Source organism: Manacus vitellinus, unplaced genomic scaffold (assembly GCF_001715985.3).
Source record: "Manacus vitellinus isolate BGI_N305 unplaced genomic scaffold, ASM171598v3 scaffold_5_pilon, whole genome shotgun sequence".
Taxonomy (NCBI): domain Eukaryota; kingdom Metazoa; phylum Chordata; class Aves; order Passeriformes; family Pipridae; genus Manacus; species Manacus vitellinus.
In genome coordinates this window covers 10,567,195-10,591,008 of record NW_021940682.1, presented here as the reverse complement: position 1 = coordinate 10,591,008, position 23,814 = coordinate 10,567,195, and the positions used below count along the sequence as shown (strand labels likewise).

Below are 23,814 nucleotides of genomic sequence, written 5' to 3'. Positions count from 1 at the left end.
TTTTTATTGGTGATTTGATGACTCATTTATTTTGGATATTATTTTTTCTAAAATTTTATTCTATTTCAGAGGTATTTTAAAGTGAAAAAAATGTTGAAAAGCATCTAAAAGGGCCTGCATTTGCAAAAAAACCCGAATTTCTTCTGAAATTCTGCAGTTAGTTCTGTTTCATTTCAGAGGTAGTCTTGATGAGCTTGAGATTACTTTTTTGGAAATATATGGCCTGACAGAAAAATTTATGCAGCTCTGACTTTACCTAAGTAAGAGTTTGAAAGTATTCATATAGTGAAATCTTTCTGCAAAGTCTGTTTAGAAGGGTGACCCAGCCCTGATCTTGAGATGCTTCTTTTGACCATTAAATGGGTTAAGTGTGGAGGGTGGTGAAGAAGTCAAGAATAAAGGCTTAGGGCATGAAACAGCCCAGAGCTCAGAGCTGTGCTCATCTTGCAGGAATTGGGCCTGGGGCAACCCTCAACTCGCACCACTCCTGTTGGGAGAAGGACTGTATCCCAGGAGTGCAGAGGGATTGAGTGTCACAGCAGTTTGGGCAGGGGAAGGCAGTAGAGCGTTGCCCAGATGCAGTCCAAGCCATAGGTTTCTGAAGCAGCTGGGGTAACTCAGTGCAAGGCTGTCCTTCCTCCATTACCACTGGCTGCTGTTTCAGCAACCCCTTGCCATGCCTGGTCACCAGAATGCCCAGGGGCTGGTCAGTGAACACACAACTGGTAGATGTTTCCAGTCTTCTTCCTGGTTCATTGCTACAGGAGCATGAAAAACGTTGACATTTCATGAAGAGGAGGTAAAATTTGACTGCTGACAGTTTCTGTTTCTCTATTTCCCTTTGGTGTTCAGGGCAGAAGACATTTACAGTGGAAGAAGCTGTGGAAACCATTGGGTTTGGGAGGTTCCACATCATGCTCTTCTTCATCATGGGCAGCACTGTGGTAGGTATCTGCAGCCATCTGCACTGGCCTGAAAAAAATGTTCTTATTTCTCTTATTATTCTGCAGTAATAACCATAAACACTGGAAGCACATATTGTAGCCCATTTTTTTTCCCACACGTACCTTCTCAAGCAGGATTTCTGCTCTTGTCATCTTTGGCCAAAGTAGATATTGGCCACGTGGATATCACACCTATCTCAGGGCAAAGCTGAGCTGGATGGCCCAGAGTGGCTTGGCTCCTGCCCTGAGGCACTGTCAGGGCATGTCTTCAGTAGTGCCTGAGGGCTAGGTTCAGCCTCACACTGGCATTTTCCATGTCATCTCCATGGTGCCCAAATGCTGAGCAACACAGCACAGGAGGGCTGCCATCTTCTCACCCTTGGCTACCTGAAAAATTTTCTAACTTTCATGGTCTTGGGTGAATGGTGTATCTGGTTTGAGAACTTGGGCAAAAGCCTGAGGCCAGGCTGGGATAAAGATGTAATGAGGGTATATTCAAGAGAATCACTGCAGCTGAGTCATAGAAGTCTGTAACTATGTGTAAACAATAGCCTCACTCCTAACTGAAGCCAGCTGCTGGGGCAAACAGCCAATGGACCTATGAAGTTTTTAATCAAAAGCAGTTTTAAGAGTTCATCTCTATGTTAGATTCCTGAATTCACAGTCAGCTGCCTAACCAAGCAGTTTCATTTCCAGAGGTAGTTGAAGGTCTTCCACTAGCACAGCAGGATAAGAGTCTCCACTGCCAAGGACTGACTCTTTCCAAACTTCCTAGATACAGGGTGTACCTAGATACCTGCTTTCTAGATGCACTTTTCTCCCCTCCTCTCCCTGTTGCCAAGTGCTTGCGTCTTCCAGATCAGGCACAGGGCTCAGACCACTGTGGAGGCACCATGGCTTCACAGGACTCTTTTGACACTGTGGGACTGCCAAGGTGCAGGCTTGTAGGACTGAGAGACTTTCCCCTGTGGGCTCTTTCTGGTTTCCCTTCTTGCTAACAGGTACACTTGTTTCCAAAGGTGGCTGAAGCCATGGAGATCATGCTAATAACTGTTGTGTCCCCTCTCATCCGATGTGAGTGGCAGCTTCAAGACTGGCAGGTGGCTTTCGTCACAACGGTGAGTGACTTGTGTTCCCTCCAGACAGGTTATCCACCATGTGGTCACTGTCAGGGGCTTTGTAAAGCACACTTCCCAGTGGGCCAAATAAATTCCTAGGGCCTCTGTTCAGGAATAAGAACAGTACCACAACTGTAGAAAACCAGAAATCAAGCTGACAAGAGCAGATGTCCATTCACAGAGCTACAATGCCAAAGCAAGTCCCCACTTCCATGTTCTTATTTTGATGCCCTTGCCATCCATCCCCCAGCTTTGAGGATTGAAGGAGTGAGTGCCCACACAAAGGAGGTCATCCCCTGATAGCTGCCTTATTCATGATTCTGGGCACTGCAGTTCATCCTGCTGCCCTGGGAGCATGCAGCTCACCCACAGTTCAAAGAGTAGAGCTTCCCAGTGCTCCTGGGAGTGGGCCCTCCACAGCTGTGTTTCAATTCCCCCTAGATGGTGTTTTTTGGCTACATGGTCTTCAGCATAGTGCTCGGGCTCCTGGCTGACAGGTATGGCCGCTGGAAGGTGAGTGAGTGCTGGGGGCTGCACCACCTTTTCCTGAGCTCCACGGGAACCATGCACCTGGCTGAGCCTGTGGTTTGATGACCCTGATTTTTCCCCTTTTGCAGATTCTGCTGCTCTCATTCCTCTGGGCAGCCTATTTCTCCCTGCTGACCTCGTTTGCCCCATCCTACATCTGGTTTGTGTTCCTGCGGGCCATGGTAGGAGGTGGTGTGTCGGGTCACGCGCAAGGGTAAGGCTGTGCCTCATGCCTTGTGGCACGGGCAGCGGCAAGCTCACCTTCCCAGGGAACTTAACAGAGGCACTGACGGGCCCTGAGGGGCTGAGTTCCCGGGTTTACAGCAAGACAGGCCCTCCAGCTCATCTTGGCTGACCCTGGTGGAGTGCTGGGTCTCTGTGCACTGAGCCCAGTGAGCTGTGGCTGAGCTGTGACCTGAAGGCGATGGTGGAGCGGGGGCCTTCAGGGGGGCTGGAAGGGGAAAGGGGAGAAAATTCCCATATCACCAAAATGCTGTTCTGTAATTTCACTAAATCCTAGTTAATCGAACTAATTTGCAGTTCCCAGGGACTCCTGAGGCCTGGGACAGAAGGGGCAACTGGTTTACGTTAAATTGGTGACAGAGGGATTATTAAGCACATAAAAAAACAATTAGACAGGTAACAGAAGAGTGAAGGCTGCTTCCTTGTAAAAAAAAAAGTCACAACAATTCTGCTTAAGTAGCAAATTCTTTTTGAATTATGTAAAACATTCCAACTTAAGTGAAACTTTTTGTCCTGTTGGGACAGAAAGGGGGATGTGGCAGAGAGAGGAGAAATTCACAATATTAACAACCACTTCACTAGGAGCCTGGTTAAAAAACTATTTTGTCTCTCTCAGGGAAACAAAAGCAACATTTCAGCATCTTCTATGGTTCCTCAAAGCCTGGTTGCTTCCCACACAGGAAAGCCCAGTCATGTTGGTCATGTTGGTCTGAGCACCCTTTGGTGAAGTAGAGGAAGGATAATGGGGGAAAGATCTGCTGTTGTGACGAGAAGGCATCCTGTACCTGCGTCATGCATCCGCTGACCTCCTGGCACTGCCTCCTTCACAGGAAGGTCCCCATTCCCTGGCCATGGAGGCTGCTGCTGAGCCTCATGATGATGGAGGGAAATTGCACATTTTATGAAACACTTCACCAGCTGAGACAGAAGGAGCCAATGTGGGTCCTTCCCGACCTCTCTCTCTGTCCAACCAAGGAAGCACAATTCACACCTGTGAGCCTGAGAGGTGCCAGTGCCAGGATCCCTCTGCACCAAGGGCTATTGAATCATTTAAGAGGTGGAACAGAGTGTTGTCTTTATTTAATGAAAACAAAATTCACTAAAACTGTTCGATTCTATGAACATACTCTATGCCTATGCTGGCACTTCGATCAGCCCACAGGACCTTCTTGTAGGTTTCCTAATGTACAGAGTGCAGCGTTTACCTGCTTGTACCCCACGAGCATGGGCTAGAAAGGATTCATGCCTTGTGTTTCCTTTGCATGTAATTCGGTGCCTGCCTGAGTGGAAGGCATAATGAGCAGGGATTCCTTGTCTCTGGGTGCTCAGTGGTGGAAGGGGGATGGTACTCTGTCTGTAGGCATCAATGTCCAGCGCTGGCTGAGCTGAGCTAAACTGTTACTTGACTTGTATGGAAATTCTCAGTGTTGCTATATTTCTGCATTTTTTTCCTTTTTTTGCTAGGCTTATCATAAAAACTGAATTTTTGCCCACCAGATACCGAGGATACATGTTGCCCTTATCTCAGGTAAGAAGAGTGAGCCTGTTACTGTTTTTTCTAGCTGTGAGTCCCAGGAGATTTGTCTCACTGATGTTGGGAAGCCAGATCTCCAGCGCATCAGCGTTTCTCCCAGATTGTTCACACCTGTCTGGGTCTGAGTGAGTGTCTGCTGCCTCCTGCATCCTGGAATGTGGCATCTGTGTTACTAAAGACATACAGAGGCAGCTGCCTGCAGAAGAGAGGCAAGAAGAGAGGCAATATCTTCTCAAATAATTTGATGCTCCAAGCATTGTATGGGAACTTTGAATGCTGGCTGACACCAACCGGTCTCATGGTTGTCCTATTGATAATGGGGTTACCTGCTCCGGTGGGACCAGTGCTGATGGACCAGCAGGCACTGGAGCTAGTGGCATTCCCAGGCCCCTCCATGCTGAGGTTCATCCTCCCCTCTCTTTGGATCTCCAGTCATAACAAATTATTTATGCAGTGATTCCCAGATAAGGGAATCTGTGCCTCTCCCTGTCCCTGCTCAGGGATGGCAGGGGGCTTTGCACAGGACAGGGCTAGCATAGTCACAAATTTGGCCTGAGACATGCTGTGAGGGTTGTGCCCACTTGCTGGGCAAAGACCACAGCAAGAGTAACTGGGGTTATTGTTTACTGAAGGCTTCTGCAATGGGCACTTGCTGCATATGCAAATGATCAGTGGAGACCCCATTGAGCCCACAGATTTATCTGACTGTTGAACCAAATGTGTTTGGTGGCAGGGATAATTCGCTTTTCACTACAGTCTCTTTGATCCCAGGGCATCATTACATAAGTGTCATCAGAAATAGAAGAGTTTATAAAAGAACAATCTTGTATTTCTCCCTAGAAATTTTTTATTTCTGCACACAGATTATTCATGAACTTGCTGTAGCTTTTATGTATTTTTGTGTAATTTGTGTTGGCTGAGCTCCTTTGGGTGGCCCCCTGGAAAGGGATGTCTCCTAGTGGCAACAAGTGAACTACAGAGAGGAATGTACATGCAGATTGGAGGCCAGATTCTCTTTTGGTAGACTTGGCATTGAGTCTACTGGAGAGCCACCAACTTTCAGCAGTGGAAATCTGGCCTGTTTTTGCCTTCTGAGCTTGTAAGTCTGCTGCTTCCCTGCAGAGATTTAGACAAGAGGAAAATTCATGAGCATGAGCATTAGCAGAGAAGTCACTGGAAGGACAAAAGAAGTGGCTTTAAGTACAATGATATCCACAGCAAGTTGTCTGTTTTCCTCTGCAGCTAATTAAGAGTATCTTCAGCTGTTCCTCCCCAAATCCTTGTCTTTTCCTCTTTCCTGCCACCTAAGGCCAGCTTCTCAGATAGCCACGGGATGGCTCAGTTGAACCTCAGCATTCCCTAGCAGAGTTCCCCACCTACCCATAGGATCAGACCAGAAGGGAAGAAAATAAACAAATCATTGCCATGTGTTCATGTTTTAACTCCTTTCTTTCCCTTGAAAAGGTGTTTTGGTTGGCAGGATCTTTGTTGATCATTGGCCTGGCATCAGTGGTGAACCCAACCATCGGCTGGCGGTGGTTGATCAGAATTGCTTCCATTCCCGGCATCCTTCTCATCCTGCTGTTCAAGGTAGGAAGATCTCCACTCCCCACTGCACTGCCACTGACCTGATGTCTCCCCAGGTGCCAAGAGGCACTGCTCTTCACCCCCTGTAAGGCTGGGACAATCCTTTAGTCCTCCTTGGTAAGGTCCTGATGGCTTGGTGGAGCTGCAGACCAGCTGCTGGGGAGACGTCACCTTGCCTGTGATGTCTTGGCTTTGCTGCTCCTCTGTAGCCCTTCAGCACCCCAGGTTTCAGTGTCCAGGATGCCAGCAGTACCCAGGGATTGGGGTGATGGGCCAGGCACCGAGAAGAAGACAGGCTAGGCAGGGTATGCAAAAAATCACAACTAATATCCTCAGTCCAGTGTGGCCACAGTACACCCTCTTCAGTCTTTACATTTTCTATGGCTGAGGAAAGCAGCCTCAGTAAAGTGTTCACAGAATATGTGAAGGTAGAGCACAGCTTCCCCAGGTTTACTTCTCCTTCAGAAGTATCAAGCTCAGACATAAGAACCATCTTATTTGTGGGGTTGATGTGGAAAATTCCTATTTACAGTGTCCACAGGCACTGCAGTCCTGAGCTGTGGCTGGCGGAAGCCACGCAGATGTAAAATCCCTTCCTGCAGCTGAATGAATGCACAAGTCCACCTGGGGTGCCACTTGGGCAGGCAAATGCTGGGTCATTGTGAGTGTCCACTTCTATAACTCTGATGTTTGGTTTCCTTGATTATTTTTGCCAGAAAAAAAAATGGATAGCAAAAGTTCTTTGTCCAGAATTAAAAAAAAAAACTGAGTCAGCGTACATACTTCTAAAAAAATGAGTCTTTAATTCATGTTTCAGTGATACAGATGTAATTGCTTATAATTTAAAAGTATTTTATTTTGGAAAGAGCACTGAGTGTGGGTGAACATTGTAAATGCTAGGGAGGAGTGAGTTAGTTCCTAAATTTCAGTTATGCTTTTCTTTTTATTAAAATGGCCTTGCGGTATCTTCCAGGACTTTTGCTTAAGTAAGTCACATGTGCCTCGTCTCATTTTAGAATGTCAATTAATTCAGGATTGGTTTTGTTAAGCCTGTATCTTTGGCTCCCACCTTTCGTAAGTGCTAGACACAGATGGCTCAGTGGCAGAATCCTGGGAGCTGGACCAAGAAACAGGTTTGTTGGGCAGGGTGAGCCCCCCAAGCAAGGGATGTGGGGACCTGGAGGGGTACCCCAGGGCATGGCTGGACAGGAGGACAGGCAAAAGGCTGCTTTGACTCATGGAGTGCCCCTGCTAACCTGACCTGGGCGTGACAGGAAGCTGAGTAGGACAAGAGGGGTGCAGAAAGGCTTTCTGACGCCACTCTGCTTTCAGTTCATCCCGGAATCGGCACGGTACAACGTGTCCATGGGAAACATGGGGGCTGCCCTGGCCACGCTGCAGAGGATAGCCAGGATGAATGGGGCAGCGATGCCAGAGGGGGTGCTGAGGGAGCCTGCCAAGGTAAGTTGAGGCTGCATTGCTGCCCAGCCTATCCATCCTGGGCTTTTCTTTTGGAGAGATTGGAATCTTGGCCCTCAAAACGGAAGGGAGTTTTCTGCTTTTTTTCTCCTCAATTTGTGTTTGCTAAAAAAAATATTGTACTAAGAAAAGATTTATTTCCTTTACCATGAAAAGGGCTCCTGGCAAAGCACATTCTTCCTTATTACCCATCCGTCCCACAGAGGTGTTCCCTGTGCCATGAGACCTTGGAACTGCCCCTTGGGGTCTGTCTCAGGGCTGTGACCAGGCAGGCTGAAAGGATCCCTGCCATGAGGTCAACTCAATGCTGCCAGAGGCTTCTCCCAGCCCTGGCCTGGCTTGTCCACTGTGTCCCAGCACCTCAGGTTCCATGTGTGTGGAGCCACTGACCAGCAGAAGAGGATCAAAGCAGGAGAGACCATTTCACAGCTACCACCATCTGCACCTGTAAGCAGCTGAGCAACTCAGGAGTTGATCACTGCTGGACTGAAATGCCCACAAGTGTGTGTGGGTGTTTCAGGGCAGGCAGGAGAGGAGCTGGGGCCAGGCTCCTCCCAGGCTTCTCCTCCTTACCCCCTAGTCTGGGCTCTGCTGTATGGTAGGTGGGAGGACTTAGTCAGGTGGCTCCTTTGGCCCCCAAGAGAGGAAGATTAGACAAATCTATTGTCAAGGGCCTCAAAATTAGTATCCAGCTCTTTTAAGTCCCTTTCCTGGACCTCTTTTCTGCTTATTCAATCCCACAGGCACCAAACATTGTCCTTAGCAACTCATGCAAGATGGTGCTATTGTAGTGGAATTAATTAGGATTAAAGCTTCCCTGTAGTTTAATTGAATTTATGTAATGGACCCACATTGGCTGTGGGAAGCGTTTTTGTTGGTTGTGCACCCTCTCAAGCTTAACCAATGAGGAGGAAAATAAAAATAAAGGCAAACCAAACCACTGCTGTGAACTCCTCTCCCCTCGGTGGTGGGGTGTGGGGCAGCTGCTGGCTCCTGGGGAGCAGCAGGGCAGGCAGGGTCCCCCAGTGCCTGCCTGTGTCTGTGCTTGCTGGCATTTCAGGCCAAAACCTTGCTTCACAAGCAGAGCAGCACATGGGGCAATGGGAGCTGACAGCAACCCCAGCAGTGCTGGCCCCATAAGAAGCAACCAAGGCCCCCTCTGGCTCCATCATGGTCACACTGGGGCCAGACTGCTGGGATCTGTGAGACCTGCTGGGAGTGCTCAGGATGTTCTTTCTCCCCCCTTCCATCCTTTGCAGTGCATCCTCCTGTGGGCATCTTTTGGGAAGCGAGGCTTTCCTCTTTGCAGGTTTGGTGGGGTTCTGTGTTGCACCATCTGTCAGTCTGTGCCACCAACAGCCTGGGGCAAGGGCAGGGGGGCCTGGGGTGGCAGCTGCTGCCACAGAACATTTGCCCCTGTATAAAAGATGCCCTTTTTATAATTTCTGTTTCTAACATATGGTTTGCAGGAAAGGGGAGGAAGATTCAAGGACCTCATCCACCCCAAATACCTCAGAACCACTTTACAGATATGGATCATATGGTAATTTTTTTTTCTCTTGTTTATCATCTCATTCTCTCAGTTGAAAGTATGCAGGGAGTAGAAGTCTCTTGTTGACTCTGCCATTACAAGGCACCACTGTGCCTCAGATGGTGACTGCAGATCCTTGGCAGCTGGAGGGGAGTATGCAGACATGGATCACCATGGGTTTGCCCTGACCTCAGACTATTCCTCAGACACCCTGACTGGTTGCTGTTAAGAGAGGCAGAAAAGGGCTGGACATCCAGGGTGGTGTAGGGTGCCATGAGTCGTTTCTCAGGACAGGGCAGCTCATGGAAGGTTGATTGGGAACCGGGTGAGAGCCATAGGAGAAAGCCCACGCCTGCCTGCAGCACACACCAACCACGTCCCTGCAACTCCTCTTCCCTTCTTGGTGTAAACTTGTTCTTCCCAAGAGGAAGACAAACATACCACATTTGCAGGCCAGCCAAAGTCCCAGTGAAACAGGGCTCCGACAGAAGCACATTAACTGGTGCCAGTTCCACTCACTGGGGAAAATTAAGATTGAAGAAATGGGTTTCATATGCAATGTTCCCAGTAGCTGTATGCGAGGGTAATACATGTTTCATTGACTTTGCTGTCTGGAATGGAAATGTATAAATAATAGGTCTGTGGGAACACATTGACCCAAAATGTTGCTAGCCAGGCCTTGAATTTTTTATGCTTTTTTTCTTCTTGACTTGTTATGAGTGTTATGAAATATCATTTTGTTTTTTAATCTTCCTTTCTCTCCTAGTTCTCTCAGGAGTTTCTGGCATGTTCTTGGGTTTGCATTCCCATCCCTCCCTGCCCCAAGCATCTTCTGCCTCCCCAGGCAGCCCAGATTCTGCTACTTGTGTCTGAAAATGCTGGGGGGAATAAAAAAGTGAAAATTACTTCTCAGCCTGCTTATGATTACGCGTATGCTGAATTACTTGATAAAGACAAGGCAAGGCTGCCATCACCAATTCAGTATTCTTGACAGCCAGCCAGGGTGCAATGTGAGCCTCTCCAGCCAGTTAATGAAAATTCCTCTTGAAAATCCCTGGGTAGAAAGGGTAAGGACTAAAAAATAACCTGGGTATTTGCTTCATGGGAGCTGAAAGTGTTGAGGCCCGATGTTGAGATTCCCTGGATCCCCAGGAAGGGGTGGTTTGGAAATGTCTTCACTTACAGCCCTGCATTAAGAAAGGGACTGAAGGGGCAGGGTCTCCTCAGCATGGCCACAGCAGGTCACCTGCTGCAGAGTAAGAAACAGAAATAAGGGGCAAGCAAAATGACAAGCATAATGACTGTGGTGGGTTGACCCTGGCTGGATACCAAGTACCCACCAAAGCTGCTCTATTTCTCTCCATGTTCAGCTGGACAAGGGAGAGAAAATATGAATTAATGCTCATGGGTCAAAGTCAGGGAGAGATTGCTCACCAATTACCATCATGGGCAAAATAGATTCAGCTTGGGGAAATTAATTTAATTTATTGCCAATCAAATTAGAGTAGGGTAATGAGAAATAAAATGAAATCTTAAAAACACTTTTCCCTCACCTCTCCCTTTTTCCTAGACTCAATTTCACTCCTGATTTTTTCTCCCTCCTCCCCTCCAGTGGAACAGGGGATGGGGAATGAAGGCTGTGGTCAGTTCCTCACATGTTGTCTCTACTATTCGTTGCTCCTCAGGGGGAGGACTCTTCACACTCTTCCCCTGCTCCAGCATAGGGTCCCTCCCACAGGAAACAGTCCTCCATGAATTTCTCCAGTGTGAGTCCTCCCATGGACTGCAGTTCTTCACGAGCTGCTCCAGTGTGAGTCCCTTCCACGGGGTGCAGTCCTTCAAGAACAGGCTGCTCCAGCCTGGAACCTCATTGGGGTTAGAAGTCCTGACAGTAAACTTGCTTCACTGTGGGCTCATAGCTGCACCTTATTTATCTTTTCTCCCCACAGGCTTGGCATAGCTTTTGCTTATTATGGTGTCATCTTGGCCAGTGCTGAGTTACTGGAGCGGGATGTCGTCTGTGGCTCTGCAGCCCCACCAGTGCAGGACTCTGGTGATGACTCTGAGGAGAGCCACAGCCCCTGCCACTGCCACTTGTTTGGGCCCACTGCCTACCAGACCATGATCATCAGCACAGCCGGAGAGATCGCACGTAACCTCTCCTCCCCTCCCTGCCCTCCTGTTCCCTACTGCAGACAGCCAGAGCTCAATGCAAAGGTTTTAGCTGTGCATGCATTGCTGGCAACTTCTGGGACACAGGCCATGAGCCCGTGGCAAAGGGGAAACAGAGGGCATTGCTCCCCAGGTGAATAATTCAGCTTCTGGTGACAGCACAGGTCCTTCCAGGAACAGAGGTAAAGACCTCCTTTGCAGTTAGTACGTGCCAACAGCCTTGGTTAGACTCCAGGGGAAATTGCTCTTAACGTAACAGAACTGATTCTGGCTTCCCAAATATGCAGATTTTGGAAAGTCATAAAGAAGCAAGGATTGCAAATAGTTAGATCGGCATAATTAAATGTATCACATAGGTGCCCTACTTTCCAAGAGATGGTGGCCTTGGGAGCAGATACTGTGCTGAGCACTACAGCAAAGGACAGCTAAGTGCCCAGGGAATCTACAACAAACCAAACTGCTCCCTGGTGCAGCCTGCCTGGGAGCACTGGGGGATGGATGGTAGGATGGCCTAAAGCATCCATGTGGCACTCTTGAAAGAACTTGGTGTGGTGTGTGGGTCTAGTGTTACAATATGCCTGAGAGGTGCACGTTTTCCCTGGTTCATGTCTCAGCAGATGAACAACAAAGCAATGGGGTGTTGGGTCCTGCAGGGGCAGCCAGGCTGGGATCAGTCCAGTGATGTGCTCAGGTGCCTGCTGGGCTCCTGGCTCAGTGGGGCACTCAGTGGGGCACACTCCAGGCCCTGCTGCTTGGCTGGGCTGTGGCTAGAGGGAGGAAAACCACCCAGGCCTGTGCTGCTCACCCAGCAGGTGCCTTCCTTGCACGGCTCAGGACAGGCATTGGTGCCCTGCCTCAGCACAGCAGGGCAATTTCAAAGAAGCACAGGCTCTGCCATCTGAGGGGAAGGATGAAAAAAAAGGAGTATGGGTGCAAATTACAGGGTTTGGGTACAGGAAAAGAATTATAGGGTTTGTGCATTTTATAGAACATTTGGTAGGCACTGGGGATGCAGACAGGTGTCTTTGAGGCACACTGCATAACGTCTGTCAAGACAGGCAATCATTGCAGTTAGATGATCTAATGTTTTATGGTTTTCCTTTTTATCTCCAGTAAATCCTCTGAACATTCTTGGCATCAATCTCCTTGGAAGACGTCTGAGCCTGTGTATCACCATGGCATGTACAGCCCTATTCTTTCTTCTCCTTAATATCTGCACCTCCAGGTACTCTGACTCAGACTGTGGGTCTTCTTGAGGGTCATGCAATGCTGAGGGCGAGACCTATAGTATTCTCAGGTCACCAGTCTGTCAGGCCAGTAATTCTTTTAGACCTGAAAAAAGCCTCTGACTAGTTCCCCTTCTTCCTGGGAAAGCTGTGGCTGCAGATGCTGTGGTGCAGTGGTGTGCAGAGGGGCTCACTTGTATTACTGAGCCCACATGGCTTCACCTTAGCATACAACAAGCTGCTTTTAGCACAGTCTAGAAAAGAAGTAATATTTTTCATTCACTTTTTTCCCCCTTTCTTTCTTTTCTGGAAATGTTACATATGTCTGCTCTAACTTGTAGAGTCAGGCCCTTCACGAGAGCTCAGGGCATCAAGAGAAAGTCTGCCACAGGTGCTGTAATTTGTCAGCGTGCGTAAGATTGATCCCTCTCAAGCTGGCAGAGCTTAATAGTTACTGAAAATCAGGATGGCTTCACATTGAAGTTTCCTCTAAACTGCCTGGTAGCCTGAAGGCTGCTCGCCACAGGTGTACATCCCTTCCCCATGGAACACCGGTCCTGGAGGCTGGCTGGAATACTTGGGAGCTGGAGTGGAGGCTGCAAATAGTTGTTAAGCTAAATAAGCCGATGTCAGGAAGCTTCCAGTCATTCAGTGAGCTTCAGTGCTGTTAGTATTTTCAGGTTTCCTTAAAGCTGAGCCTGACCATAATATCTTCTTGCAAAAGTTTTATACAGGGACCAAAAGGGAGGGCCAGGCTGGAAGTCAAGGCTTTACCATGATGCTGAGGGCACCAGCTGAGCCACTCAGGTCCTGTTCAAATCATTTCTCTAGCCTCTAACACTGGCTTAAAGGAAACCTTACATGTAATAGCCTGTTGTCAAACATGCCTTGACGATGACTTCTTGTCAACAATCAGCTTTTCCTTATGCTTTCCCTTATATTAAGCTGGTAAAAGGCTTAGCACAGTGCATATATTAGGTTGTATCTCTGCTGATTTCTGCTCAGTGATGCTAACTGTGCCCCACATGGCTTTCTCTCTAGTGCAGGCATGGTTGGGTTTCTCTTCATGCTGCGTGCCTTGGTTTCAGCAAACTTCAACACCATCTACATTTACACAGCAGAGGTGAGTCCTCCTTGAAGTTTGTTATGCTGCTTGAAATACCATTTGCATATACCCAGGAATGCTATCTACTAGTTTATTGATTAGCTAGTCACCTTTCTTGAACTAAGTATCTCTGGCTTCCTGGCCACACTGTTTCACATGCAAGATCAGAGAAGGAATCAGAAAACCAGCTGGAGATGACAGGAGCAGGTGGAAGAGGAATGCTCTACTGAGCCAGCTGCTGAAAAAAACCCACTATTTCTGAGGATATTGGGTACCACCATCTTTCAAACCCCACAATCTTTCCCCTCTCTAACCCCTGCAGTTAGAAAATAGGCTACCACTAAAAGGAACCTTTTCCAGACTAAAGGGACTGATGTAATACTGAGGTAGTATATGAGGTTATGTATATGATTCTTTTCACTTAATGGAAATTGCTGCGTTCTGTCTGCAAATAGTTTTAATCCTTCAGAGAGCTTGTCCTTCATACAGCTTTGGAGCCATGAGTTCTGCAAGTTAAGTATGCATTGTTGGGCTTTTTGGTTTTTGTTTTTTAAAAAAAAAACAATTGTATGGAGTTAAACGTATTTCCTTGCAAGTGAGTAAAGTGATAAAGAGCAAACACAAGTAGATCTCCATGTTGGCCTGATATTTCTTTTAATAGTGCACTATAATATTTAAACTTGCACCAAGCTTGTATAAATACCAAAATTTTAGTAGTTTTGACTGGTGTTGATGTAAAGAGCATTGCTGCAACAGCCACATCATAAAACAATTCTACTCACAATTTAATCAATGATCAAAACCAAACTTGAAAATTCCCTTTTAAGCCATGTGCCTGGACTCTTATTGAATTAACTTACTCCATTCACTTGGCCCAGTAAAGTATCTGAACAAAGGCTCATGTGAGTATACTTGCTAAAATCTGTTAAGAGGATTTAAAAAAGTTAAACAAAATTCATACTTAAAGTGTTTTATTGGCACAGGTGTTTGGGAAATGTGAGAGATAAACTACACAAAACATATTCTTCTAAGCCTGGAGCTTTCTTACTGGGATCTGTTTTTTTCTTTTTCCTCCTTCTAAACAAAAGTGCTGCTGATAAAAATGAATAGGCAGTCTTGAAGGCTGCAGACAATGTCCTTTCTTCCTGCTTTCCAGATATGGGCCCAGCAATATTAATTGAATTCTTACTTTAGCACCCAACTCTGTGACTTTGGGGTAAGCTGCCCAGCATAGCTGGGAGAAAGGTGATAGTAGTGGTGCTAAGCAAATGCAGGGGAATCACCTCCAGCTTTGATTGACTTGCCCTGAAACTTTACTTTGGGTAAAAAAAGAGAGATTTGTAATGGCTCAAGACCTAAAGCAGCCTTTCTTTCTTTTCATTTCTTATCCCACTAGCTGCCCTTGATAACACAATGGGTCTCTCTGAACAAAAATTAACAAAAAAGAAAGGTACAGATATCACAGATTGGTGTTGCACTAATCCAATTTCTTTCTGGCCTGTTTTAGGTTTATCCCACCACAATGCGAGCGCTGGGGATGGGAACAAGTGGGTCACTGTGCCGTGTTGGAGCTATGGTGGCCCCATTTATATCACAAGTAAGAGCATGCTTGATAATGTCGGTAAACATTGCGATCATTGCTGTCAGATATAGAGAGATACCCCTGACGTTCATCCAAATAAAAGGGTGTAATCAATCACCCACTCCCAACCCTGTACACTGAGTATTTGGATGGTCGCTGACAGATATAGCTCTGCATAATTCTCATCATGGAGTTCATCTTGGTAGTATCTGTTACTTCCTGAAAGCTCTTAAGATTCACAAGACATTATTTTTCTATTGCGGAGTCTCTCAGCTCTTTGTGACCTTTTGTTCACTGTTAATTCCTAATTAAGTGCCAGCCCCCCATACCACCAAGCTCATGTTCAATGCTCTTTTGCCTGCAGGTCCTTATGAACGCTTCTTTCATTGGGGCCCTGTGTCTTTTCTCATCTGTGTGTGTTGTCTGTGCGATCTCTGCGGTCACACTGCCCATCGAGACCAAGGGCAGGGCCCTGCAGGTGTGTATCACCACCCCACAGCTCCTGTGTATCTAAATGCTGTTTAGAGACTGGAGCTGATGATTCAGCCAGAATCCAAACTGAACTCTCCTGAGGTTTCATAAGCCAGATAGGCAAGCACAGGAACATGCTGTTGCAGTTATTCCAGCTGCCTAAAACTCATTTCTTATGAAAGAATAAACCAGAATGCCAGCCTCAGCCACCTCAGTTTACATGTGAGCATGTTAGCTTTAGCTCGTGCAAGCCTCTCTTCATTTCTACCTTCAATCCAGACTTTGAAGTTGCTACTTCATAGGCACATGTTCTGGTTTGCCTGTGCTGCAAGAAGAGAGGACAGCAGATGCATAGAACACTTTAAACTACAAAAGCCATTTCTTCATCAAATTCAGGGCTACAGCTCCACCTCCATCAGTCCATTAGCTAAGCCCTTAGGGTTAGTGTTCTTTACAAAGCAAACAGCCAAAACACTTAAGCACAAAGATTAAGGAGGCAAGTTTAAATTCAGCCAGCCTCCCATGTGCAAGTCACACTAGTTTAATTAGAGGAGGTGGTGAGCACTTCTGTGATTCCAGTCAGTTCATCTATACCGGCATGGCATGCATGCAGCATGGTCACATCACTCTGTGTCACTCTGCAGTCTTACCTCTATAAACCACAACACCATGGGCTAAATAATCCATATTCTTTAGTAGCCTAAAGCATGGCAGATGATTGATCAAACTGGTTTATGAGGGCTTTGGAACCAGACTTCAAAACTCCCACATATACAAACAGACATGTATTACATACAGACACACACAAACACACACTCTTAACTTCATTGGGTCACATCTTCTAGGGTTCCCCCAAACTTCACGGGACAATTAGCATTAGGATTTTAAGGGTTAAGAAATTAATTGCTGCCTGCTTCCTTAAATGACTGCCTTTTAGAAAAACACGTGCTTTATGGTTTTATGTAATTCGAAGTATCTGTATAATATTTCCTAGAAGACTGGGGTGGGGTGGAGGGGGTAGGATCAAAGTTTACATAAAGAAATGGACAAACCAGCTTATTCTTCCTTCCTGGGTGAAATTCAAACCCATACAAAGAGGCCAGAGAGCCACTTAGACCTTCATAAGGTTGGATTTACAATAATTACTAAGGAAAACACTTCATTAAAACCGCTTTAAATATAAAAGCTTTGATTCAGCTACAACTGGAATAACTTCAGCTAACAGCAGTTGAGAAAAATACAAGTGTAAATCGTTTCTTAATAGGATCTCTCTTTTCCTGGGGCACTAACTCAATTAATTTATTATCCTCCTTGTTACAAATAAGTTATAAACTCCAGCTGCTGGCCTTTACATGGCACAAGTCAAAAGAACGGAAAAATAAAAATCTGTAGAACTTGTTGTGTAGGCAGAGAAGCGCCTTTTAGATCTTAAATTCAACTTGACTCTTATCTCATGGTCACTTAAGAAGTTACATTTCTGTCATGTAGCCATTCATGTCATCCAAGGGCCTCACACAGTACAGTCATCCAGTCCACACAGGAATTTAAATACATGATGTAAAAGCTCTTCTAACATGGCAATATTTAGTGCTAAGGCTCCAGGCAATAGATATGTTCCTTAAAACTAGGTCAAAATGAACCAACTAAATAAGATCTATGTAAGTAACTTTTTGTGAAATCCAGACACTGACATTTAAAAAGCACATCTACTCATTTCAGATTATTAAGACAGTATCAGTCCACTCTCGAAGCAGTCAGGGAATTGTTTGTCAGAAGTGAGACCTTTTGGACATATCCAAATGCATATTATTTTCCAGTGTATCCATTTCTGTTGGTTTTCATGTGCATTTTAATAATTTTATGTATTTTTTTCTTTTCCCTTTTTAGCAAGTAAAATGAAAACAAGTGTTTGATGTTGGACTGGGTAGGAAAGAAAAATAAACCTTTGGAATCTGTCATTTCCTGTGAGCTGCATTTGATGTTGATTGCTTCTCCATACCATTTCCATTATAAAAAAATTGCAACTGAACAGTGTGAATGTTATGATTTGTATAGAAAAATGGCAAATTTCTCAGAGATGTTCCTTTTCTTATGATTCAATAAATAGATGCTTTCTACCCTTCCTGTGAAGTGAGATGATGAGTTCTTACTACTGTCAGTAGTGACACTGAACACACACACACAATATAATTTAAAAAAAAATAGGAAACCCATTCAGTGAATTGAGGTAAAGGGGGGGAAAATACACAAAGAAGACATGGTCTTCGCCATAGCAGCTTGAAAGAATGTAATACTTTCCTCAACTCTTTGTGCACATACCATCTGCATGAAGTAGCAAAAAATTTAACATCTCAAACCTCACTGCAGTGACAATTTCTGAGGATTGTTAGGGTGGTGTCCAAGACCACAAAATAAAAGGTGAGTCATAGTTTTTCCAGTGGATTATTTAAAGAGAGACATTTTCAAGCAGTTTACAGCAGACAGCTAAGTAAGGACTGTAGGAGTACATCTACTCTCCTCTCCCAAGTGTTTTCCACCAGGATAACTTGAGAATGGAGCTGAGTAGGTGTCCAGCTTCACCTAAATGCATTAAAAGCCTCTTAATAAATCTGTGCTTGCAACTTATGGTCCAGGGAAACACACAGCACCTTCTTCCTCTGGAAGCACTGTTGAACTTGGTGCTGGGGTATCTAGGACTTCTAGGCTTTGCTAGATCTTTAAGAGTTCAAATATTGCAATGGCAGTGCCTCTTTATTTTTTCAGTCTGTGCTACTGTGGTGTGCACTGATCACACTTGTTTAGCTCGAATGGTCTCCCTCACTATCTTGTTCTGCTCCTTAACCTCTCTTTATTATTTTTCTGGTACTCTAGGATAGTAGAATTTACAAGCAATTCTCTTCAGGTAATAAAAAATTTCTATAAAAAAGCAAACCAAACCACAAAAGCAATAATAATAATAATAATAATAAAACCCCCACAAAAACAAAGCACACAAACAAACTAACAAAAAAACACAGAAGAAAAATAGAAAATAAATGGTTGCTCAGGGCAGCCTAAAAATCCACCACATGATCAAAAGCTATGTCAAAGGCCTGCTGCAAACACAACTGAGTCATCTTTGGGAGTGTCCACTACATTTTAGTGTGCAGTGCCACCCTCTGACAAAGGCAGGTGGGCAGCATGTCATCTGGTGAGAGGCAAAACCAGGGCCTTTTTCTGAGTGCATGTGTACACAGCAGGGAGGCACAAACAGCACTTGTATCCAGTCTCTTCAGTGATGTATCCACAGCACAACATTAGGACTACACAGCAAGTCAAAAGCAGGCTTGTGTGCACTCAGCTGTCTTCACAATTCCCGCTGAAAAATTCCGGCACAATCGGAGCTCAATTAATTCAAAAGACTGCCCTCCTGAACACTCAGTTTTCATTTAAGATTACATAAATGAAGATTATAAGCCAGTAAGTGGGGCAACCATAGACAAGCACTTCGCTAACTCTGCAATCTCTGGGGGCAAAACCAACCATCTATGTTGTCAGAGCTTCTGGGAAGTAGACAGAACAAAATAAGGTAATTCATGCTCATCTTCTGGTGATTGTTACAGGGACAGATGAAGGGCTGAAGAGCAGTATCTTTCCCTTCAAACTTGTGTTCTCCCAAGTAAGTAACAATGGCTACTTCCACTGGTTACAACAATGGTTGCATTTTGACAACAACATACTTATAAACTTGGAAAAAGAACAAGAACTTGTGGACACAAAGGATGATTTTTTTTCCCTCTTTAAACATACACAAAGACTGTCTGATAGTTGCAAACAAACTTTCCCATCAACTTTATTAAACAGAGGTACAGCACACTTGAGACACCTGTTAAACAAAACAGTACAGCAATACCATTGTTTCTTGCTGGTGGTGAGAAAAATGGCGCAAACCAAAGTATTCTGTCCTTTACTTCCTCCATTAAAAACTCTCAAAAAAGTTCCTTTTCTTCCTTTTTTCAAAAGTTATTTTTAATACACCCCCCCCCTTACATTTTAAAATTCCCAATAAGTTCTTTAGGGGCAACTACACTTTCACTGTACCAATCAGTACTGCAGGACAATAACATAACACCATCCTTTTTTCATGGCTTGTGTTAAATACAGTACAAAGGGATCAAATTATGGCCAGCCACATGCCTTTGGTAAAATTAAAAGTCCAGTGAGATCATATTTTCTTCAAATTCAGAAAGCCACATGTTAAACTCATGTGATGTTTTGAAGTTCAATTCTATACAAACTTCTTCCTCAAAGCAAAGTTAAACAGCTGTCATCCCACAAAAATGGTAATTTCTGTGCTGCTCCAGAAAAGAGATGAAAGTTTTGAACTTCAGAGAACCTCTTCACATGCCTTGATCTCCACAGATTTCTGTTTCAGACAAGGGGTAGAAAGTCTGGTAAATATTCACAAACCTACAAGTCAAAACAGTGGTAACAGTGATAAATATTCTCAGTTTTTAAAAAACTTTTCGTAGTAACACATGTGGCTCATTTAAGCAACTGACGGTCTTCTCCTTTGAGGCGTTTTTTCCGGGGTTGTACAAAGTCATCATCTGAGTCATCAGTGAGTTCTGTATTATCTTTTTCACTCTGGACATTGGGTTGTACAGGGAACTTTCTCTCAGGATAAAGGTTCCTTAGAAGTTCTTCAAAGTACGCTTCAAGTTTCATGCCGGCGTCGGCCACTTCTGAATCAGGCTGTTGGGTGAATTAACAACATCAGTGCATCATGAAATAGATTTATACTCACATCACATCAAGTCTTTCAGGCAAAAACTACAGAAAACATCAATCAGCAGCAAGAATGGCACCTGTGGAACATATGGTCCCAAAGAGCACAAGTCTGCAAAACAGTATGAGCATAAATCTTTCAGCTGACACCCTCAAGGACCTTTTTCTCTGAGGGATTACCAAAGAAGGCAGTCACAAAAGCCATACTTGCCTGGGTTCTAAAAGCTATTTGAAGAGATTCTAAAACCTCCTAAAACCTTACTGAGGGGTGTGGGGGGGAGGAAAGAAGTTGTGCTATGCTGTGAAATACGTAGGTATGTCTTCCAGGTGTTAGGATTTCTCTAGCTTACAAACAGTTTTTAATAATGGTGATAATATTACTTGGTAGACAATTACTGTAACATGGAAGATTACGCAGTCCTAAAGTCATCCAGAGCCACCACAGCTCATCAGTTTCCTGAAGCAGAGATCACCATGGCAGGAATTATTCCCACCTATAAGGGGTCACTGGATGAGAACCCCACTGAGGCCACTCAGAGAAGCCTTTATTCCCAGTGTAATTCTCTCTCATTTTGTGGCCCACCCACAACCCTTTTTCACCACATGTTCCACATGTTCCCTTACATGCAGCACAGGATAATAATAACAATCACTCAACATGTAACTTGGAATCATATGGGTGAGTCCAGAGCTCCCAGAATGAAAATCCCACTGAATCTAAGATCTGCGGCAAGGAGGATTAAACCAATTTTTAAATCAAATGCCCACCATTGTGGCAACTGTCCTTTTCTTTACCTGCTATCCTGCCATTCAGCTAGCATGTTTGTTACAATCCTCCTTCCTTCTGTGGAAAGATCTCCACTGCATAATCATCTAACACCACAGCAGCGTTCAATGTGATCTATATTTTCACTGCAGTCCCATCGTAAAAGTAAGTTTAATACAATAAATTCTTGCATTGCAAGTTCTACCCCAATTACAATTTTCCTGAAAGAACTAAGGCTACAAAACCCGATACAGTATCTAATTTTCTAACCTCATTAAATTCAGCACAGTTTTGGAAAATCAGTCTGAAATCAGCCACAAAATCTTCTGGCTTTGTGTAGAATGAATTGGTCACTTCGAGTCTTCTCTTGATGGTTGACAAGTCCATAGGCTTTTTGATTATTTTGTAGTAATCAGGAACCTAAAGGGAAAAAAAAATTTTACCAAATGCAGTCACCTTCATTACTTATTGTTTTATAAACCTTTAGATCTTAGGGAGTGGGCAGGGTTTTAGTCTCACCTTCAAACTACAACCCTGAGATACAAGAATTATACTTTTAACATACATGCAGACAGTTTCTGGAATGACAGTGACTTATGACAGTTTTGCTGGCTAAAATATACTCCTTGCAATGCTCATTTTAAAATCAAAGAGAAACAAACATTAACTTCCACCTACGACGACTACATATTATAGAGCAAATGACTTGGTCTGGACATTATTTTCAGATGTAGTCAAATAAGCTATCTATCAAGACTTATTCTCAAGACCACTATATGACAACTAAAATAGAGATGGTAAATGAGTTGGCTTAAAATGAGGTTTGGTCATGAAATATGTCCTTTGAAATGGTGGCAAATTTCAGAGATATCAATGATTTTGACACTCAAACTGTGGTTGTAGGGCTAAGACTTACTTTTTCTTTAGAAAGAATTAGAAATTAGAAAATAAGATGTGAAATCCAATGGTAATATTTTTATACTTTTTTCCTAACTAGATTCACATTTTAAGAGAAATGCTGTAATACCTGAATTTAGTAACACATGACCATCATATGATTAATCCATTAATCTCTTGTGCCATTTCTTATTATTAAACTCTCTGATTTGTTCTTCAGAATTCCTATTCAAATGGAATAAAGGCTGCATAGGAGCATATTACTTACTGAATTCTTCCCCCATTGACTTATCTTAAAGAACATCTTTTCATCTAATCACACTGGTAACTCTTCTGTGTGTCCTTAGACTTCTAACGCACCCAGGTATTGTTCACCATTTTAAACTAATAAATTTCAAGCTAATAATAAGAAATTCAATTTCATATTAGTACTATGGAGCACCCTAATTCTCAACATCAGGTGGTATTTAAAAACCCAAATATATTGCAATTCACCTTTTTAGTGATATCACTCAGCACATGATATTAGCAGACAGGGTCAGAACTTACTTTTTTAATCTGTTTTTGAAGTATTAAGTAAAATCAGTTACTGTGGATTTTTACTTGTAAATCCCCTTCAACTTTCAACTTCCCTCTTCAGATAGTTTTAATAAAATTAAACACATTTAATACACTTGGTGTCTGGGGAACCTGACTTCTGATAATGGACTGTAATAGGACATAAAAATGCCACTAAAAACATGGCAAATTTGCTACTAACATAGAAAGAAGTGAGGTACATACTGTGGGAGGAACTGGATCTTGAAAGGCAAGACTCATTTCATGACAGTAGAGGTATAGCAGCAGTCTTTCACATTTCTGTAAAAAAAAAAATTGCCCAAGTCATTCGAGAATCCGACATGGTTTATACTACAATCACAAACCACAGAAAACACAGAACAGATGCTCAGTGTTCCTCCTTCCTCTTTGCGTGTACAAATATATTACACTAGATCTTGAGCCTTGAAAGAGATTCTAAAAATAGTTTTGTGTGATTTTATGCTTGCTGATCCCTTATCAGAATAATAACTTACATTTAACTCAAACCAGAAATTGAGCACATGTAAATAATGGTGTGACAGACAGTCAGGTCTTGGAGTGTGTCCTCCACACACACACCGTCCCCACTGTGTCCTGATGGGTAATGTGATTTGTCCTAAGATAAGAACACCAGGTAGGAATTGCAGGAGGAACTGTCTGGATGCTCACATAATTAATGCATTCCAGAGATGGGGGAGCTGTGATGATTGTCATTGACTTTAGTACACATCAGCCTGCAAAAGGGTATAAAATGCTGCTGGAGACTGGACCAACTGGGCAAACTGATCTCCCAAGGTTGCAAGCAGTTTCCAGATGGATCCCACCCCAACACGGATGCCTGCAGGGTACATCCAGCCCTAAGATGGGGAACACTCACTTCTGGACAGGTGAGTAAAAGTACTAAGATCATATACAGAGATAAAATCCTAAAGCAGCTCCATAGGTGCTTTGCTGCTCTGTAATTGTGCTTTCTGCAAGGCCAAAGGCTGTAAATCTGCATATTTCCAACCAAACCTGCTTATGTTATAACCCTTTAGACCTGCTTATATTCTATACTGCACTGGCAATATTTAGACACTCTATTAGCAATAAATCTAATCACAATCATCCATATAATCTGTGCCATACTTCTCACACCTGACCGAGTCTTCTCTCTACCACTCTGCAATAAATGGTTTTTAAGACCCCGAATAAAATACTAATTTCAGTGTATTTACATAAGTCACCAACTGAAACCAGGTAAAATACTGATGAAAGTTTCTAGCACGAGTCAAAACTGCTTCAG

General features: G+C 44.2%; 2 protein-coding genes across 2 annotated transcripts in view; one reads left to right on the top strand and one right to left on the bottom strand.

Moving 5' to 3' along the window:
* The first annotated feature begins 903 nt into the window (after positions 1-903).
* On the top strand, positions 904-17,587 carry SVOPL (SVOP like). Its single transcript, XM_025895980.1, has 14 exons — positions 904-944; positions 1,964-2,062; positions 2,504-2,575; positions 2,680-2,804; positions 4,298-4,361; positions 5,832-5,957; positions 7,287-7,415; positions 8,903-8,976; positions 10,914-11,116; positions 12,250-12,361; positions 13,404-13,485; positions 14,975-15,064; positions 15,414-15,527; positions 17,408-17,587. Exons 1-14 carry the CDS (start codon positions 915-917, stop codon positions 17,417-17,419), a joined length of 1,332 nt encoding a protein of 443 aa, XP_025751765.1. The 5' UTR covers positions 904-914; the 3' UTR covers positions 17,420-17,587.
* Positions 17,588-19,321: 1,734 nt separating this feature from the next.
* TRIM24 (tripartite motif containing 24) overlaps positions 19,322-23,814 on the bottom strand; it is a 60,370-nt gene continuing 55,877 nt past the window's right edge. The window contains exons 17-19 of the mRNA XM_029963528.1: positions 22,734-22,808; positions 21,324-21,473; positions 19,322-20,254 (exon numbers count right to left, since the gene is read on the bottom strand). Coding sequence (XP_029819388.1) covers positions 20,045-20,254; positions 21,324-21,473; positions 22,734-22,808 — 435 coding nt within the window. The 3' untranslated portion in view covers positions 19,322-20,044. The remainder of the gene's footprint in view (positions 20,255-21,323; positions 21,474-22,733; positions 22,809-23,814) is intronic.

Excerpts from the sequence above, each read along its gene's own strand:
- SVOPL (XM_025895980.1), top strand. The coding sequence starts at position 915 with ATGCTCTTCTTCATCATGGGCAGCACTGTG. Across the intron at positions 4,362-5,831 it reads ACATGTTGCCCTTATCTCAG|GTGTTTTGGTTGGCAGGATC; the intron begins GTAAGAAGAGTG and ends TCCCTTGAAAAG. Across the intron at positions 8,977-10,913 it reads TTACAGATATGGATCATATG|GCTTGGCATAGCTTTTGCTT; the intron begins GTAATTTTTTTT and ends TTCTCCCCACAG.